Source organism: Rhipicephalus microplus, chromosome 6 (genome assembly GCF_043290135.1).
Source record: "Rhipicephalus microplus isolate Deutch F79 chromosome 6, USDA_Rmic, whole genome shotgun sequence".
In the NCBI taxonomy this organism is placed as follows: Eukaryota; Metazoa; Arthropoda; class Arachnida; order Ixodida; family Ixodidae; genus Rhipicephalus; species Rhipicephalus microplus.
Genome location: NC_134705.1, coordinates 33898594 through 33917956, shown reverse-complemented (window position 1 = coordinate 33917956; position 19363 = coordinate 33898594). Strand labels below are relative to the sequence as shown.

The following is a 19363-nucleotide window of genomic DNA, read 5'->3' as shown; positions in this document are numbered from 1 at the left end:
TTAACCACAAAAATAACTTTAAGTAATGATATGTTCAAGTAATTTACAGATGATAGAAATTAACAAAATGGCATGATAACTTTCAACTTGATCTTTACGGCCTGCTTTAACCACAAAAATAACTTTTGCGATTTGCCAGTTCCTAAGAAGCCTACTGGTAGACAAAGACTGCCTGAAAATGTGAAATAATATGTGGGAGGGACATGTAAATCGTATTTTTAGTATCTTCGAATTGATATTATCAATGCTACTAGAAGCAGAAAATTTAAAATTGGTAATTAATTTGATGGTGCTCTCAGTGTTAATACTTACAGGTGCCATGAAAAGGTAACTGAATTCAAGAAAGTCATGAAGGCTAGAATGATCTTTCCGTGTAAAGACACCGAAAAAAAAAAAAGAAACTTAATACATAAATGTGCTTGCACAGTGATCTGCGCCAGTGAATGGCTGCGTAACGCGAGCAGCCGATTTTTTTTTAAATAAAAAAACTATCCAGCAGACGCTGCCTGCGTCAGTGTGCAAGACGAGAAGGGGGAGCATATGAAAGGAGGGAGGGGACGTGCAGGCACGGTAGAGCGCGGACGCCACAAGATCAAGCTCGTTAATAAGATTGTCCACATCTAGAACAACCCCTTTAAATTCCCCTTGTCTTGTTAAATTTATATAAGTATGTCAGTTTACCTAGTACACATGGCCCAAAGCTAAACATTTAGCATTGGTGGCTACTCACCATCTGCTTCACGTCAAATTGATTCCCACAATGTGTGGGAGCCATTGAATTATTTCCAGAAAAGTGTACTCAGTGTTTTTTATTAGATGTATTACTTTCATGGCATCATTACACACTTGAATGATTCATTATATGTGTGTCTACATCGTTGTCATAAATGGAGTTGTAGAAAATAAAATCTATTTTTTTTTGCAGTGTTTCAAAATAAGTGTAGTATTTCTGCTAAATCTAGTTTCCACATGTCGTCATTGAGCATTTAGGAATGATTTTAACCGGCTTGTTTTGTTGTATTTTAGATGGTTACCAATTTGGGCACCATAGCAAGATCAGGCTCGAAAGAATTCCTCAAGAAGCTGGCTGCAAACGACACCAACGCAGGGTCCATCATTGGCCAGTTTGGCGTTGGATTTTATTCGGCGTTCATGGTTGCCGAACGGGTGGAAGTATTTTCGCAGTCTTGTTCTGCAGATGCCAAAGCAGTGCGATGGAGCTCTGACGGCTCAGGCCGTTACGAAATCTCTGAGGCTGAGGGTGTGCAGGAAGGCACCAAGATTGTGCTTCACCTAAAGCCAGAATATTCAGACTTTGCTGATGGAGAGTTTGTCACCAAAGTGATTGAGAAGTACAGCAATTTCGTGGGTAGCCCCATCTACCTCAACGGACAACAAGTCAACACACTGCAGGTAAGCTGCCCCATTATTGACCTTTTTTAACCCAGCATTCATTTATGTAAAAAAATAACATTAGCAATATGTAATTACTTAAGTTGGTGCAATTGCTTAAAAATTGATGGGAAGTGCTATGATTAGAGGCCACATTTATAGGCACCAAAAAACACGGGCTTTAGGCACCAAAAATAGATGGGCAAAACACTGTTATAGAAAATACTGTTATATGAAATAATAAAAGCAGAAAAGGAAAAAGTTTTTGTCTTGTGTCCGTGCTCTTCCGAATTTTGTTTTACGTTGGAGCTTGGTGATAACCATTTGTTCCTGCCAAGTTACAATACCAGAACACATAAAGCTGAGAACCACGCTCTTTTCATCTAGAAGTTTAGAGGTTGGTAAAATGTTCGCCGAGGACTTCTGACTCGTGACGAGTATCATCAAACCTTCGATCGTTTGGCATTGCTTTTATTGGTAATTTCAGTGATATTCCGGCCAGTTCTTGGTTTTATTTATACATGCGAGTAAGTGAAACCTACGTTCAAAACGTAAGGTATCGCATTGGGGAGCTACAAGAACCTTGATTCGTCATGGGAGTCTCTGCTCTTCTGTTGAATCAGCTGTTGCCATCTGTTGTAATGTGCTTCTAAATGTCTGTCTATCTTTCCCATGCAGAAAATCTGTATGGCACTGTTATAATAATGAACATGCAAAATCTGTCCTCAAGCTACATAATGAATTATTTTATGCACGCGCCTTGCTACGAATAAAGATCGTCTGCTTCGTTCATTTGACCACTTACTTCCTTTCGTTGTTCTGAGACCATCTGATCCAACATAAATAAATAAAGAAGCTGGCCCTAAGATGCTCTGCGTAGTTCATTTTGTTCTGGCGAACCGCGCTGGCGAAAAAAACTCATAGCTGCAGTAGTAGCACGGTGGAATCGGTGAGTGGCATATGTAGCAGACGACACCTGGGTTTTACTCGGGGCGCTGTCGGAGACCGCCGGCGCGCGCTCTCTTTTGCAGTGGAGAATAGTAGTTCTGTGCGTCGTCGCAAGAATCGCTGCACGCACGTTTGCCAAACTCCTCTCTCAGAGGGACATTATCGCGGCGCGCGCTCGCGCTGCCGCCGGTTTGGAGTTTCCGTTCCTGTCTTTCTTGCTTCATGGGCATGGCTGAGAAGGGTCGCAGAGGAGGAAATAGCCAGGTCACTAATAGGCCATAAGGGTCTTTTACCTCATATTAACCGGGTCTAATTACAGATGGTCTGTTGCTCCTCCGTCTATGAAGGCCTTAAAGACCCCTCACCAGGCTTGAGCGATTCGAACAGGCAAGAGCAATGCATGCACAAGGCACTCACGATCTCGTCAGCCAAGATATGCTACGCTAAGTGCCCCTGAAAGAGGTGATATTGCAGGCTGATCACCGCTTGCTCTTTGTCTCATGGGCCTGCATCCCAACATGGAGAAGGTGATGCACAACAAGGAATCATTCTGCATACATCAAAGTAGTACGTGACATTGCGAGGATTATTTGAGACGTGTGTAATTTGTGCAATATGTTGCTTCAATGGAGGAATGAAAGTTGATAAAAATATTAACATATACAAATGGAATATGTGCGCGTTACTCAAGTTTTCAACTGGTTATCAAGCCAGGTGCGAGGCTACGTTGCGTTCATTTTCTTTGTGTTGGTGTTCTTGCCGTTCTTGCTTTGTGCTGGTGCCAGCATTCTCAACGCTTGGCGCGTTTTTGGTGCATCGTCCCTTTGAGCAGTTCCACTGGTGCAACGACACTGTGTATCATGGTAAGGATACCTGATTCATGCCAGCCTTTCCAAACCTGCATGCATATAGAAGGATCTATCCCACAGAAACAGGCAGTAAAGTGTAGAGAATATTCAAGGGACTTAACATTGCTTGCGTGCATTGCCTTGCATGGACATGCCATGCGATTGTAACCTTGCATGTGCATAACGTGTTGATGCGTCTGTGTCGTGTGATCTTGCTCCGTGACGCTCCGGTACCGAAGAGGACAGGGAAGGAATTTCGCTTGCGAATTCTACACTTGGTGAGTGGTAAATGTTTCAAGCTCACCAGCTCGCTTCATGCTTTCGCGGCTTTAATGAACCAATAAACAAAATCTAGTGGTACAAAGCTTTTCATCACCTACTCACTTCATGCTTTTGTAGCTTTAATGAACAAATAAAAAAAATCTAGTGGTACAAAAGTTTTCATTGGGTGCGCAGAAACTTCCAGTGCCTAACTAAAATTTTTCATGTTACCTAGTGAAGCACCTTTTAAGAAGTAGATGAAAAACAAAAGAAAAACCACATGGTAATTTTTTTATCTACACTGGTAATTTTTCTACACTGCTACTTTTTCTTCTGCCATCCAGCTTCAACCTAATTTCACTATGAAATTTCAGGCTGAGATATTTATTGCTATACAATAAACCCAATCTTTAACATTTTGATGTATTTTCAGTGCCTGAAAATATGTCGACGAAGTCTAAAACACGCGTTGGTACCTCCAGAAACCATCTCTGTTCAGCAAGCATGGGCGCCGCCATTGCTCAATATTGATGGCAATGCGACTGCCCTGCTTTTGCCATTTGCTTGCTTTTGAGCCGCAGACGATCCGAAGCAGAAGCTCAGTCGCTCAGTTCATGGTTGTCTTCACGCAGCTGCCACACAGCTGCTGGGTGCAACTGCAAAACGATGTCTTTTCCGATTCCAATGCTTATCATTTTATTCGCGCTTGGCCAGTGTGGTACATAATCAGAGCGGCTATTCGTCCGCATTATCAGCAATATCAGCGAGCCGCGAGTGATGGATGATAATAATGGCATAGATAGAATAAGGCAAAAGTCACCACTCCACGATAACCTGCCTCCATCTCGGCGTTGTCGGATGCACTCTAATGGCGGACAGCTGCTGCTTTTAACGTGTCAATGCAACTGTTTAGTGCGTTTGCGAAAGCGGTTGTAGGCGTTGTTTCAGCATGCTTTTTACCATGGCCTCGCTATGCTCGACTGAGAATCGCATCGTGGCACTGCTGGGAAAGAATAGGAAGCAACAGACACTTCTTTAATTTTTGGAATAAACATTCCTTTGTTTTGCTAGCTCAGATCAGCTATATTTTTTCGATTTCTCTACAATCAAATTTTCACTTCAACGAAATATTTTCCGTGCCCCGTGAGTTCAGTTGTAGTGGGGTTCGACTGTGCTATAACTATATTGCATCTTAACCATATCGAAGGCACCTTTGCCGCAGCACAGGGGCCTCTTGTGGAAGGGCGTACTAAGAATTGGAAGGAGCTATCAGCACTAAGTGTTGCAGCACAATTTTGTTCCTTAGTTAATCAGTTATGTGCTCGCTGCTTTACGAATAATAATTTGATCACTTATGCCTGAACATGCTACTGGCACCCAATCACAGCTTTGTATGACATTTCTGTAGCCTTTTTGGAGCTACACGGCCCCAACAGTGTGCTGGACTGCAACGTGCAGTGACCATCGCAGCAAGGTACCTATGTTGTCAGGGTCTTGCACTGTCAACTGAAAAATGTGCAATGCTTATCTTCGCATGAAAAGAAATATAAGGCTAACTGTGAATGGAATAGGAATTCATGCTGTAGCACAACACAAATTCCTAGGTGTGATCATCACCTGTAATCTATAGTGGTCAAAACATGTCACTGCCTTGAAATCAAAGCTGAAAAGTTTTTTCCATATTGTTTTGGGTTGTGACCTGAGCTAAACGGAATCCTTCGGAGACAGCTTTCCTGCAACTGTACGAATTTTATTCATAGGGTACTTACGATACAGCAAGCTCATGCTTTCAAGCAAGAAGCGCAGTTGTGCGAGTACGCTAGAAAGCATCCAAGCTCAAGGGTTGCGCACATGTTTGGGCTTACCTCGATGCACATCAACCAAGGAAACTTTCGTCGAAGCTAGAGCTTGTCCCATCAAAGTACTCGTGCTGTGCGAGCCTCTTTGAGTCCGCCTGCACCTGCTGACTCAACACAGGCAACATTTCCTATCAGCGCTTTCTGCCAGCCACCAAGACTGCAGTTATTCAAGTGCTATGTCGCGGTATGAGATCATAATACCGCCAAGATTTTCTTCTCCACGTGTTCCTGAGACACATCCGTGGCTCCTGCCTTGTGGGGATGCACGTGCGCCCATGGTTTCTTTCACTTTTACGGCAGCACAGCAGCCTAGTTGCGAGGACATGTTTGTCCCTTTCAGAAACGAGACAATGATGCCTCTTTCAAAGGAACCTGTAACCCCGTGGCTGGTGCACACTATTCTTCTTTATCGGCTTGTGTAACTGGGTACCCTCATTCAGCGAGGAAACCAACCCTTGCTTGGGAGAGGAAAACTGGTAGGTTGATCAAAACGAGTGTGCCGACAGCGACAAGCTTTCTTGTGCCGACCACCAGGCGAAGGGCAACTCTAGGATACCCCCTGCAAGCCAAGGAGATCGACGACCAAAGGCGTAAGCGTCTGCCCTTTGTTATTTTTCTAGAGCGGACAGTTCCTCTATGCGACATTTACGCGTTATTGCTAACAATCCAATAAAGTGTTGCTATGTTGACCTAGCATGTTGCCTTATTCGCCCGAACTCGTGCAGCTGCGATGACTCGAGCTACAGAGAGGTGATTTTAATCGTGCAAGGTATAACTGTGTGGGGCTGAAACATTAGCTGGGCTTCTGCGTCAGCCGTACATAAGGCGGACTACCTTTCTTCTGGCGCTCAACGTAATAAATTTGGCAACACGGCTAGTTCTGTGGATGCGAGCGACTGCCGACGCTCCTCCAAAATTAGGACAAAAGGCCTGTCGGAATTCCAAGATTTGTTCATGTTGTCTGCTTTCGCGTCGTAGTGTCAATACTTTGGCTAACGGGGGGGCAATGTTCAGACTTTTTGACACCGGAGATTTTGGTTGTTTCAAGCTGGATGACCAGGATGTTGCAGAGACTGTGTTAACAGAGACTAGGTCTACGACAGAGTGCTGCACGTGGCGCCCAGTCACGTCGTGTCGCAAACTGAGAGGCGCTGCCACAAGTTGCTCCGAGACACGCCCCAACTGTAGGCGAGTCTTCGGGCAATAGTCTGCCCTCAAGCTAGACGCTCTTGCAGAACGCGCTGTCAGTTATGCAAAGCCAGGCGAGCGCCCTAGGTAGACATGCCTACTTACACTGGCTGTCACAACTGCAAGAGTGCCAACAGGTATCTCGACTGGCTGCTCCACTATCACCAGGCAACAGGGCTTTCTGATGCCGAACTTCTTGAGCACGTGGTCCCGGTGTCGCTGACAAAGAGCAGGTTCCAACTAAGTGGACATCGTGCCCGCATGGTAGAAGAGTTCTGCGCCGAAGTCCTTCCGGGTAATTATGAATGGTGTTTAGGAAGGTAGTTGGAGCAATGCACCCAGCATTCGGACAAATCCTCGCTGGAGTATGTACGGTCGATGAACAAACTGTATCGTCTCGCTAACCCTCATGCCACGAATGCAGAGAAGCTTGAGTGCATTACGCAACAAGCGCTTCAGACTTTGGCGGTGCATATCAGGGAATGCAAGTTCGCACACTTAGAAGAGCACACCGCTGCAGCTAAGCGCATACAAGGGGACATCGTCGCAGCACGAATGTATATCCGCATGGCTGTCAATCGAGCCTCGCTGCACGTGGTGGTGCAGTAGTTTCGGAGGCGTTTAGGGGTAACGTGTCAGGTTCATTCACTGATGAGCACGTATCACGTGGTGATGAGCATGCACCACATACCCCTACGCTTACGCGTTCTGTACAGCCCACGCTGCCCCATACGTGGCATTCCACAGCAGGAGCGCGTGGGTGACACACGAGGCCTGATGAGCGGAATCACCCGAAGTGAAGCCCACCAGATCAAGGCAACTTACGATTGTGCCGGTGTGGTTTACACGGTCCTTACTATCAGTGTGGGGCACCGGGGCTCGTCGCCAGCGAATGCGACTGCACGCCGGGTCAGGAGCAAATGCGCGGTTCTGAAAACGAATAACGCTGCCAATAAACCACATCGGACACTGCGCCGCAATCAGTAATTTCACCGATGCTTTCGGATCAGTTGCACCTTCAGTCTGCCACGCAGGTGATGTGGTAGAATCGCTTGCACTGCTAGAGATAAAGGGGTACTGACACAAAAACTTTAGCCTCGCATTTTTCTGCTTCAATGCGTTGCTGGGGGCTTGTTAGTCATGACACGACACATCGTTTATTGCAGCATGCAACAGATAATTAATTACAGGCCTCTCATTATCGATCCGTTTCAGTTTCGGTTTGAGAAAGTTAAAAAAGCTGGGTGAAACTGTCACCACCTAGCGTGTGCAGCTCTTGACCAAGTCAGTACACAGAACTGTGACGCACTTCCGCACGGTCCGCATCAAGAATTATTTTCGAATAGGAAACGGGACTAGACTGTCGCCAAACACAAAACTTTCTAAGCGTGCGCCATGGCCACGCACTCGCAACCTGCCGCCGAGAAATATAGACTTCGTGAACTAAGGCGGCAAAAGAAAAATGGCGGCTATGATGTCATTATAACTTGTTTTGTTGACCGCAGCGTGGTGACATGGGAGAAATAGGGGGTCACCCCGAGGTTCCCTCCGAGGGTGTCTATAGCGCTATGGAGTCGGTCGCTCACACAAGCTTCAAAATGAATTTGAAATACCTTCCAAGCTATATTTGCAGGTGATATATTGTAGATGATATACGAATGTTCACGAGAATCGACCCCACAGGCTATCTGGGCCCCAAAATTTTGTGTCAGTACCCCTTTAAAATGCCACTCACCAGGTTTGACAATTTTGAGCTGACAAGCGCAATGCGTAGACGAGGCGTTCATGATCACGTCTGCCAAAATTTGCAATGTTACGCTCCGCGGAAATGGGTCGAATTTCAAGATGAACGCTGCTCCCCTTCCCTTCTTCCGGTGCGTGCCCAGAGAATGAGGACATGACGTGGAATTATGAATGGCCCTATGTACACGGCAATGCAGTGACATTGGTCCTCTACGTAGACGACTCTGCCCTCACGTTGCAAACAGTGGCACGTGAAATTACGGACATTATTTAATACGGCATACGTGGTTTATGTAATTTGTTGCTTGAAGAGAATAAAGCTCTAGATAAATAATGAGACGCAATAAGGGAATGTGAGCGTCTTTTTTCCATTTTTCTTCCGTGAATTGCAACGAGATGCGGGGCTAATGTGTCAGCGTTTCGCATGCGTTCGTGTACCCGCGGTCAGCGAATCGAGCAGACGACCGTCGTGGAATGCTCCTACGCGTTCGCGCACTCATTGTGCTCATCTATTATACCGCGTTTAATAAGCCAGCGTTTCCAAACCATCCCGCAGAAACAGGCAGAATACCGCAAAATAACGCTGGTCAAAAAAGTAATGCCACTCGCGTGCTCAGGGGTTGGACTTGTTTGGGCACGTCATGCGCAAGTGACCTCTTGGTCGGATGCCGGAGAGGGTGGGGAAGAGATTTGGCTTGCGAAGGCTACGCGGAGGAGCGGCAAGGGTTTCAAGCTCGCCTCCTCTCATTCTCGTTTCGCGCCACTTCGAAAAACCCGTTTTCTCCACTCGTGATGAACTGATTAAAAAAAATTTTGTGGCAAAATGTTTATCGGACACCCGACAACTTACTCTGTCAAACTAAAATTTGGTGTGGGGCCTGGTGAGTGGCCCTTTAACAATAGCTGGAAAGAACTTTGTAGCACCTATGGATATTGCGGCAAGTGCTTCTTTATTTGGGGATGACATGTAGCACTACTACTCCGTGAGAACAATATTGGCTTGAGACAAAGCAAGGCCGTCTTCAGTCTTGCTTCTAGTACAGCACAATCGAGCAGAGCGGCTAGGCTAGTGATCCGCTGCGAAAGACTTGTGAGGCCACAATGCTTCGTGCATCCTCCTGGGCTGTCAATGTCGCTAATCCTGGGTCAAGACTTCCTTGGCAAGTCTGGTATTGTCATTGACATTGCAAACAGCGGTTACCGATGGTGCGACAGAGATGCGCTAAAGGTTTTCTCGGAAGCCCTTGCATTGACAAAGACATGTCAATCGCTGGGAGAGGCGGGAGTACGCGAGGGGGAAAGTGCATCAGAAAGTGAGCAACCACCTTGCCGGAACAATGTGTTGCACTATAGGGATGGTCTGTGCACCCACTTTCGGCAGAGGCACAAAGCCTACCAGAAAGGGAAAGAGCACAGCTGTCGTCGCTGTTGTACGAGTACGAGGCGAGGTTCACTGACCGCCCAGGCCGCACTACGCTGGTCAAGCACAGAATTGACACAGATGGTGCACGTCCTTGGAAATTCAATCCCCGATCGCTCAGTTTGGCTAAGTGGGAAGCACTTGTTGCTGCCTTGGACCAATTTATCGACACAGGCGTAGTTGAGAGGTCAAACAGGCCATGGGGTTTTCTGATAGTTCTAGCTCCAAAGAAAGATGATACGTATTGCCTTTGTGTAGACTACTGCAGGCTGAATGAGGTTACGAGAAAGGACCCATACCCCCTTCCCTCCATTTCATCGCTAGTATCCAACCTAGGCGGGGCGAAGTAGTTCATTACGCTCGATGCTAGCCGTGGATATTTTCAGGTTCAGATGGACGAGCGGGACAAAGAGAAGTCAGCTTTCACATGCCACAGAGGACTTTTCTAATTCAGGAGAATGTCTTTTGGCTTGCTGGGAGCTCCCGCCACTTATCAGAGGCGAATGGACCGTGTTTTGGGAGATAGAAAGTGGCAGCACGCACTCGCTTATCTAGATGACATAGTGGTTTATTAAAAAAACATTCGAAGAGCACTTGCGCCGCTTGAGAAACATTCTAGAAAGGCTGAGGTCTGTGGCCATCACTCAGAAGTAGAACAAAGCTCAGATAGCGGAGACCCAAATAAGATTATTGGGATTCATGCTTGACGAGGGTCGCATTTCGCCAGATGTGATAGTCAGCTATCTGTCGCCGAACAATATTGGTGAACTGAGGCGCTTTTTGGGGATGATGAACATTTATCGCCAATTCATTCCAGACTGTGCGGCAGTGCCGGCGCCTTTGACGAAGCTCTTGAGGAATGGCGAGCGTTGGGCCTGGAGCCAAGAGCAGGAGGCCGCACTGTGTTGTCTCACGAAGTTGCTGGCAAACATGGCCGAGCTGCAGCTACTCGATCTGAACAGGAAGTTTCTGATTCACACAGATGGAAGCGACCTAGGCTTAGGAGCAATTCTGCTTCAGAAGCATAGAGGTGCCCTCCGGACGATTGCGTTTGCGAGCCATCCGTTGACGCCGGCGGAGAGGAACTACTCGGTAACCGAGAAAGTGCGTCTCGCGATAGTTTTCGCTCTCCGTATGTTTGACTTTTACATTGAAAGAGTTCCGTATGTGAATGAGACTGACCACATGGTGCTCACATGCTCGAACGAACCAAGTGGCCACTTGTTGCGTTAGGCATTGCTGCTGCAGCGTTACAACTTCATCGTTTGCTATTGCAATGATAAGAACAACGCCGTGGCCAGCACACTATCGCATGCTCCAGTACGACACGGGGCAAGTCGTGCGATCAACTCGAAACGAACTGAGAGCGAGACACTAGCGCTAACAGAAACAGCAAAGCAAATGTTAGTTAAAGGCAAAAGTGGGAACCACATAGAGGCTGTTGGAAGCTCAGCAGAAAGATTAATCTTTTTGAAAGGTGTTGACAGGCTCCAGGAGCCAGGTGGCAGTGCGGCCACCACGCACAGGGGGGCAGCTGGTATTGCTATCAGTGCGGAGCGCTCGCAACAACTGGTAGTTGTCACTAAATGTGTACAACTTTTCCCCCTTAGAAAGCTGACGGCTTGAGTGATCTTGGAGAAGTTCATGGAGGTTATGACCAGGCTCAGGTTCCAGGAGCAGTTGATTACTAACAACGCGTCTTATTTTACTGCGAAAGTGTTTGTTGACACGTGCGTCGAGTTGGGCATCAAGCGCAACAAAACAACCACCTACCATGCTCTGTCAAACCCCATGGAGCTAGTCAATCGCAACATCAAGCACATGCTTGTTGTGTTCTCTGAGAGACAAGGAACTTGGATACCTACCATCCAGCGATCGGGTTTGTATTGCAATCGACTGGGGAAAGAACTGCCGAACTCGATGAAGACTGTCCTCGCGGATTGCAGTGGAGTGCCAGTGGCAGCACACTATCGCATGCTCCAGTACGACACGGGGCAAGTCGCGCGATCAACTCGAAACGAACTGAGAGCGAGACACTAGCGCTAACAGAAACAGCAAAGCAAATGTTAGTTAAAGGCAAAAGTGGGAACCACATAGAGGCTGTTGGAAGCTCAGCAGAAAGATTAATCTTTTTGAAAGGTGTTGACAGGCTCCAGGAGCCAGGTGGCAGTGCGGCCACCACGCACAGGGGGGCAGCTGGTATTGCTATCAGTGCGGAGCGCTCGCAACAACTGGTAGTTGTCACTAAATGTGTACAACTTTTCCCCCTTAGAAAGCTGACGGCTTGAGTGATCTTGGAGAAGTTCATGGAGGTTATGACCAGGCTCAGGTTCCAGGAGCAGTTGATTACTAACAACGCGTCTTATTTTACTGCGAAAGTGTTTGTTGACACGTGCGTCGAGTTGGGCATCAAGCACAACAAAACAACCACCTACCATGCTCTGTCAAACCCCATGGAGCTAGTCAATCGCAACATCAAGCACATGCTTGTTGTGTTCTCTGAGAGACAAGGAACTTGGATACCTACCATCCAGCGATCGGGTTTGTATTGCAATCGACTGGGGAAAGAACTGCCGAACTCGATGAAGACTGTCCTCGCGGATTGCAGTGGAGTGCCAGTGGCGACATCGGCACTCGCTGAATACGCAACGCAGCTGCGCAAGAAGCTAGCGGAAGCTTCACGTAAAACACGACATAATCACGGCACTGCTAGGGCACAGCAGAAGGCGCAGTACGACCGCACACATCGGTACGTACACTACAAAGTGGGTGATATAGTGCTGCGGGGCCATCATGTTCTCAGCAGTGCTAGCCAACAGTTTGCGGCCTCGCTCTCACGGAAATGGTCTGGGCTGTACCGAGCATGAGAGAAGGTTTCCTCATCCGTTTGTCGGCTTGTGAACATGAAAGGAAAACTGAGCAGCGGACCGTGCGAGTGAGAATGCTCGATACTGAGTGGGGAGCCCTGAGCCATGTTACTTCCTACGTAAGAGGCGGAGACAACTCTGCATGGGAGGCTGTGTTTCATATGTTCAATGCAAGATGCAAGGGTGCGCGCACCGCATGTGCGAGTGTTAACCTTTCCTATATTTGTGTCGACTTTCACCGAGTATATGGATAGTTGAAAGGGAAAGAGGTGTCGCCGGGACGGCTTGGAGAAGAGCCCACTCCTCCTGCTAAATCACCCCAAACACCCTCAATGTCGTCACCATGGCCCTTACCCAACTAAGCAACGCCACTTCTATGCTACCCGATCGCCCACACCACCGTGACTTTATGGAACAAAGTCTCGGAAGAAAGGCTCGGTGACCAACTGCCAACCCAGCTGTGAGAGCCTGCTGCCTCAGAGCCACAGTCAGAAAGGACAAGAGCTGTGGTTGTCTGCGCACCTTCATGGCCTCTGCTACCTCGAGGCCTTGGTGTATCATGCTAGAAATCAAAATTCCGAGCTCGCCAGACTGGAGGAGCCTTGACCGGATGCGGGGTCCTAGACCATGCTGGAGAGGGCAGCCTGTAACCAGTGCTGAACAAAACACTTCACCAACTGGCAACTCTCGGCCGCCAACAGCAACCTGAGTGGTGGGGCTCAATTAACGCGGTCCGAACCACAGTACCACAGGTGCCAAATCCACGGTGGCAGTAACGGCAGCGAAGGTGACAGTGGTGGCGCTGACTGGCCATGACGCAAGTGGGCACGGTAGCGATGATGGCTACATCAGATGCAGCAACGACAAGGGGGGGGGGGGGGGGGCACCGGTGGCGTCCGCAGCAGAGAGCTAACCACGGTAGGGCACGGATTGGGACCCACCATCCTAGCCTTCCTCGATAATTAATAACAATTCTCTTGTTTCAGTCCCTATCAATCGGGGGGCTTTTCTAAGGGGAAGAGCATGTGGGGCAGCACATGCGCTCATGGTTCTTTTCCCTTCTACGGCAGCACAGCACCTGATTTGCGAGGACATGTGTGTCTTTTCGAGAAACAAGACAATGAAGCCTCTTTCGAAGGGATCGGTCACCCCGTGACCAGTGCACGCTATTCCCCTTTTCCGGCTCTCGACACGGATTACTCTTTCTCAGCGAGGGAACCAACCCTCGTTGTGGGAGAGTAAATCGAGAGGTTGGTCAAAACGAGCGTGGTGACAGTGACAAGCTCTTAAGCTCTTTTGCGCCGGCCACTAGACGGAGGGCAACTGCTGGATACCTCCTACGAGCCAAAAAGGTCGACGACCAAAGGCGTAAGCGTCTGTCTTTGTTGTCCTCCTAGCCCCGCCGCAATGGTCTAGTGGCTAAGGTACTCGGCTGCTGACCCGCAGGTCACGGTATTGACTCCCGGCTGCGGCAGCTGCATTTCCGATGGAGGAGGAAATGTTGTAGCCCGTGTACTCAGATTTGGGTGCACATTAAAGAACCCCAGGTGGTCGAAACTTCCGGAGCCCTCCACCACGGCATCTCTCATAATCATATGGTGATTTTGGGACGTTAAACCCCACAAATCAAATTATTCATTTGTTGTCCTCCTAGAGCAGACAGTCGCCCTATGCAACATCTACGTCTTATTGTTGCTGACATAGCAATAAAGTGTTGTTTTGTTGTCCTGGCCTGGTGCCTTATTCGCCCGAACCTGTGTAGCTGCGAAGACTCGAGCTACAAGAAGAGGGTAATCGTGGCCGACACGACTGTGTGCGGCTGAAACATTGACTAGGCTTCTGCGTCAGCGGTACAAGTGTCGCACTGCCTTCAGCCTAAATCACTTGTCAGGCTTCAGATTCCTGGGATTATGAAGAAGTCTCTTGTATCATCTATTGGCTGAAAGCAACTTACACTCCTGCACATTGATACAATGTATGACGGTGTGGCCTATGTATATGCTGATAGATCTACCACTCCGTGTACTTCCGCCGCAGCCTTTGTCATCCCGCAGATGAAGATAGCTCGACGTTTTAAGATAGATCACAACACCACATAAACTGCCATGGAACTTGTTGCTATTCAAGAGGCAATTGGTTTCATATCCACAGAGCTCACTCGTAGATAGACGATACTGTGCAATGCCAAAGCTGTGATTCGAACTATCGATGGCTTTATGAAACAAGGCCCATATCATACTTTATTGATAGAAATTGCAGAGCTCCTTGGCATTACTACAAAAAAGGGGCATCATGTGACATTACAGTGGATACCTGCTCACTGTGGCATAATGGGCAACGAAGAGACGAATGCTAAAGCTAAAAGAGCTCTAAATAATGCCATGGAAGTGTGAATTGCATTTTCTCGCCATGGCACTAACATCTTACTTCGATGGGTTATGTGCGTCTAAGATGTTACTTCTTACTTCAACGAAGTAACAGGTCCCGATTACCGACTGCATCTCGCATCTTAGAGCACTGGAATAAACCAGAAGACCAGCACAAACCGCTGCACAACTGGGACTTGGAAATAAAGTTCTGTACGCCTCACAATTTAAAGCGAAGCATCTCATGCATTATCTACCGCATTTTGTCTCCGTGAGGCTTACACGAGATGTTACACCCACTTGATTGGCTGTAATGACACAAGTCCCAATTGCGGCCACTGTCAGTTGCCAGAATTGCTTGAACATATATTTTGTGACTGTCCAACATATGAAAATGAACGCCAGCAAGTGGTATCTTCGATTCAACGAAATATTGGTCGACCATTAACCGAAGAAGTTGTGTTAGGTCCTTTGCCTGACGCCAGCAGCACAAATGCGGTGATAGGAGCCGTCGTCGCATTCTTAGAAGCCAGTGGACTGAATGCACGTCTATAGCGTTATCCCGGTTTAACAAGATCATGTTTTCATTTACCATCATCATTACACTTTCACTCTCCAGTCATCTTTCCCCAGTTTAGAGTAGCAGGCCAGAGCAAACTGTAGCTCAGGCCAGTCTCCCTACTTTTCTGTAAATAAATTCTCTCTCTCTGTGGCCCTGACAAACCCTAAACAAAAAAGTATGCCACTGGCCTTTTCCGCCACCTTCACTTTTTTTCTGCTTTATGAAATTTCTGAATCTCAAGGTCGCCTGCTTGTAATGTCCACTTAGCAGTGCCCGTCAAATGACTTTGACAGGTACAGCAAATACTGATGCTGACTTCCTCCTTGTTTGCACTGCGGGGTTGTTCAACACCTTTATCGAAATAGTAGTGCTCACTTGCACTATGCAAGTGTTAGCTGTTATTGAAAGGTTTGTAGGTGCTTTTTTCGTTTCTAAAAGTAGGCCCCCTTTGTTATATGGCTCCAAATTCATGATTTGGCACTAAACAGAGTTTTTTTTTTGTCACCTGCTGCAGCTTGCATTTTTGTGCTCCATAAGCAACTTTTTGCTGCTCCCAAAATTGCTCCGAATTCTATTTTAGCTTTTGCACCCCTGCACATGACTGTTTATTTTTCGGTATCTAGCGTTCTTTGGCAAGTGGATTAAAAGTCTATGAATTTTTAAATAATTTTGTTTGGCCACATAAAAATCTATGTGACCAAACAAAAAGTGGGCTGTCCTGCATCACTGTGATATATGTTCACACTTGGCTGAGGTAAATCGTTATTCCCATCTAACATGAGCGTCAGCCAGCAATCAAGATAGTGCACTACAGGGCCTTCTCATCGCCTTGTATTGATTCTGTTAATGGCACGGATGTAGAATGTGGTGTTTAATAGGCTCGTTAGACGTGTGCTTGACGCACATATGCCGCAAGTGGGCAGGTAATGATGCATGCAGTTACGTCTTATTGTAATGAAAAGAGCAAGAGACAGCGCCTGTATTCCAGGCTGGCGGTTCTTATTCTGCCCTTCAGCTTTCTCGTCTTTTCCTGATCCAATGCACATGTTCGCTCGAGTGCCAGTTTCGCTTTTCGTCCTCACATTACTTATATATAGGCCAGTCATATCCTCATAGAACATTCAATCTTTGACCAGCAAAAGTATAAACTTTGTGATTGACGATAGTTATAGCGCGAGGACAGAACGACGACACAGACAAGAAGGACACGAAGGACACGAGCGACACGAAGGACACGAGCGACACGAGCGACACGAAGGACATGAGCGCTCGTGTGCTTTGTGTCCTTCTTGTCTGTGTCATCGTTCTGTTCTCGCGCTATAGCTATCATCATGTCATACCAAGTAGCCCAAGCTGCCACTCTTGGGCTACTTGGTATGACATGACAAGTAGCCCAAGCTGTCACTCTATTCATATGGTGGTTTTGGGACGTTAAACCCCACAAATCAAATCAAGCTGCCACTCTTCCTGTGATTGACTCAGTTTTGGCTGATATCAACAGTGTTGTTTTATAAGGCAGTGTGGCAACATTTATGGATAGCAGTCATTCCTTTTGAACATCAGCTGTTGGCAGATAGATAGTTTCAGGCATACTGCGAGATCATTGAAGAGCATAATCAAGTTTATGTTTAGCAAAGCATGTCATGGTAAAAATGTGCCAAACTTGGTTTTGTACTGTGTTCTCACAAATGATTGCTAAACAAGAAAATCACTCTCTGTAACACAGATAGTTAACTATCTTGACTTGGGATGATTCCCATCGCATGTGTGATTTAAGTGACATCTTTTAGTATAGATTTGTTAACATGCTATCTTAAAAACAGAAATATTTGAGAAGTATAAAAAATATGGGCATACTAAAGTGAGGCATAGAGGTCACCTATTTAGCTTTCATAATAATTGCTTTTGAACTTGAATGCAATGTAATAATGCTGTGTCTTATTGGCATTATTTTGAAGGGTACATCTATGTTGTGCTTTATTTGTGCCAGCTATTATTTATTCTCAGTTCCTGGGGAGAGGAAAAGGCTTCAGATTAAGTGGCATGATGTGCATCTGTATTACATAGGACATGAGGAGATTTTCGTTCGCAGGCACTGTGGCTTCTGGAGCCTCGGGAGGTAACGCAAGCGCAGCACGATGAGTTTTACCGGTACATCTCTGGAGCCTTTGATGTGCCTCGCTTCACAGTGCACTTCAGAACTGATGTGCCCCTCTCCATTCGCTGTCTCCTGTACATACCCGAAGGCAAGCCTGGTCTCTTCGACATGAGCCGTGAGAACGATGGCGTGGCCCTCTACTCGCGCAAGGTAATTTATGCTTGTCGTCACTTCTTTATTTTACCTGAAAGGTGTACTGACACCATTTTCCGAAGCTTAGTTTACTCTTCCATACAAATCTCCAGCAAGTGTGATGCTCAACAAGTGCTGGTGCCGCCGGGGTGGTGTACTGTGCTCAGCTGCTGATATGAAGGGTGTGTGTCTATTTCTTCTACTCATTTTCATTTCTTCTGTGTGAGTAGTTCATTTTATAACGAGGTGTCGTGTGCTTTAAGGACGCCGCAAAGACAACACAACACTAGCAAAAGAAGTTGTCACCTTTTCCAAAATATACTGTAGGTAAATCATTATGTTAATGCTTATTACGATATCTGTAAGCCATTTCAAGAGTTACAACGCATTAATATAAACTTCAATTATACATATTTCTTATATCCCATTCTCAATATATTGAACTATTTTGCAATCTCCTTTAAGCTTGATATTCTGGGATCGACTGTATTAGCAACACTAGAAGCAGTGAGGTGATATGAAGTGCTGGTGCTCGCGAGGATGGTGCCCTGGACACTGCTACGTAAATCAACTTCAGTGGATGGCGCCTTCCTACAATTGACGTTAACCCGACGTGACTGCTGTATCATAGAAGTACGTATGTAATGTTAATGTTTATAAAATTGAATAGCCAGCACTGCAACCACAGTTGATGTTTCACGATCATTAGGGTCTATTTGAAAAGTAGTTCCGAGACCTGGCATGGCTCTGTGGCAGAATACTGGATTGCCACACAGAATGCTGGGGTTTCATTCCTGCTGGGACTCAGACATTTATTCTTTGCATTTATCAGGTCCATGCCTCCGAAGTCAACTTTTTCTTTATGCTCGCGTGTTAAAATTATCTATGCCTGTTCTCGCCGTCCATGCGAATACACATAAACTGTCAGTCACCTGTGGCATATAGCCGCATACCTGTGGCGCATATCTGCCTGCAGGCACGTTACAACACGTCTGGCGGAAAGGGTTTGACAACATATGCCACGGGACTGTGATATTTTCATGTCCAGCGAGTCATATTTATCAAACCATTTACCTTCCAATACTAATTTTGGTTTACCACAAGCAAAGGGGCTATCATGAGAGCACTTAGGCATACCTAGGTGGCCAGACTGACAGACATACATTCTCAAAGTGCCTGCATTATACGAGGAAATGTTTGTCATTTAAAATAAAAATTGGGGTATTAGCCAGAATGCAATCCAGACATTCTACCTGCCATACAGATGTTCAACCATGGAGCCGTGCCAGTGCTAGAAACTGCTTTGAAAAAAGACCTTATGTGGGCATCGTGTCAGGTGAAAAGTTGCGTTAAGACATGATATTGTGTAGCAGAAGCATAGAACTTTAGGCGTCACACCCTGTGATTTGTGCAAGTTATTTGAAGTCACCAACTTACAAAAGGCTCCGCTATAAAGCATCTTCAACAAAGTCTGCAGCAATGTAGATGACTAATTCTTATCACCTTATAGATGCATTGTGTGAGCTTCAGGACATCACAAAATAGTGAATTATGGCATAGTGGGTACTTCGTAACTTTGCTTGCAGTGCGTGCCCTAGAGGATTTGATAATGGGAAATG

The 19363-nt window shown here is 46.6% G+C and overlaps 1 protein-coding gene across 1 annotated transcript in view; it reads left to right on the top strand.

Moving 5' to 3' along the window:
- Trap1 (TNF receptor associated protein 1) overlaps positions 1-19363 on the top strand; it is a 109568-nt gene that overhangs the window by 44253 nt on the left and 45952 nt on the right. Inside the window, exons 3-4 of the mRNA XM_037419202.2 lie at positions 1027-1413; positions 17547-17762. Of these exons, the coding sequence (XP_037275099.2) occupies positions 1027-1413; positions 17547-17762 (603 nt within the window). The remainder of the gene's footprint in view (positions 1-1026; positions 1414-17546; positions 17763-19363) is intronic.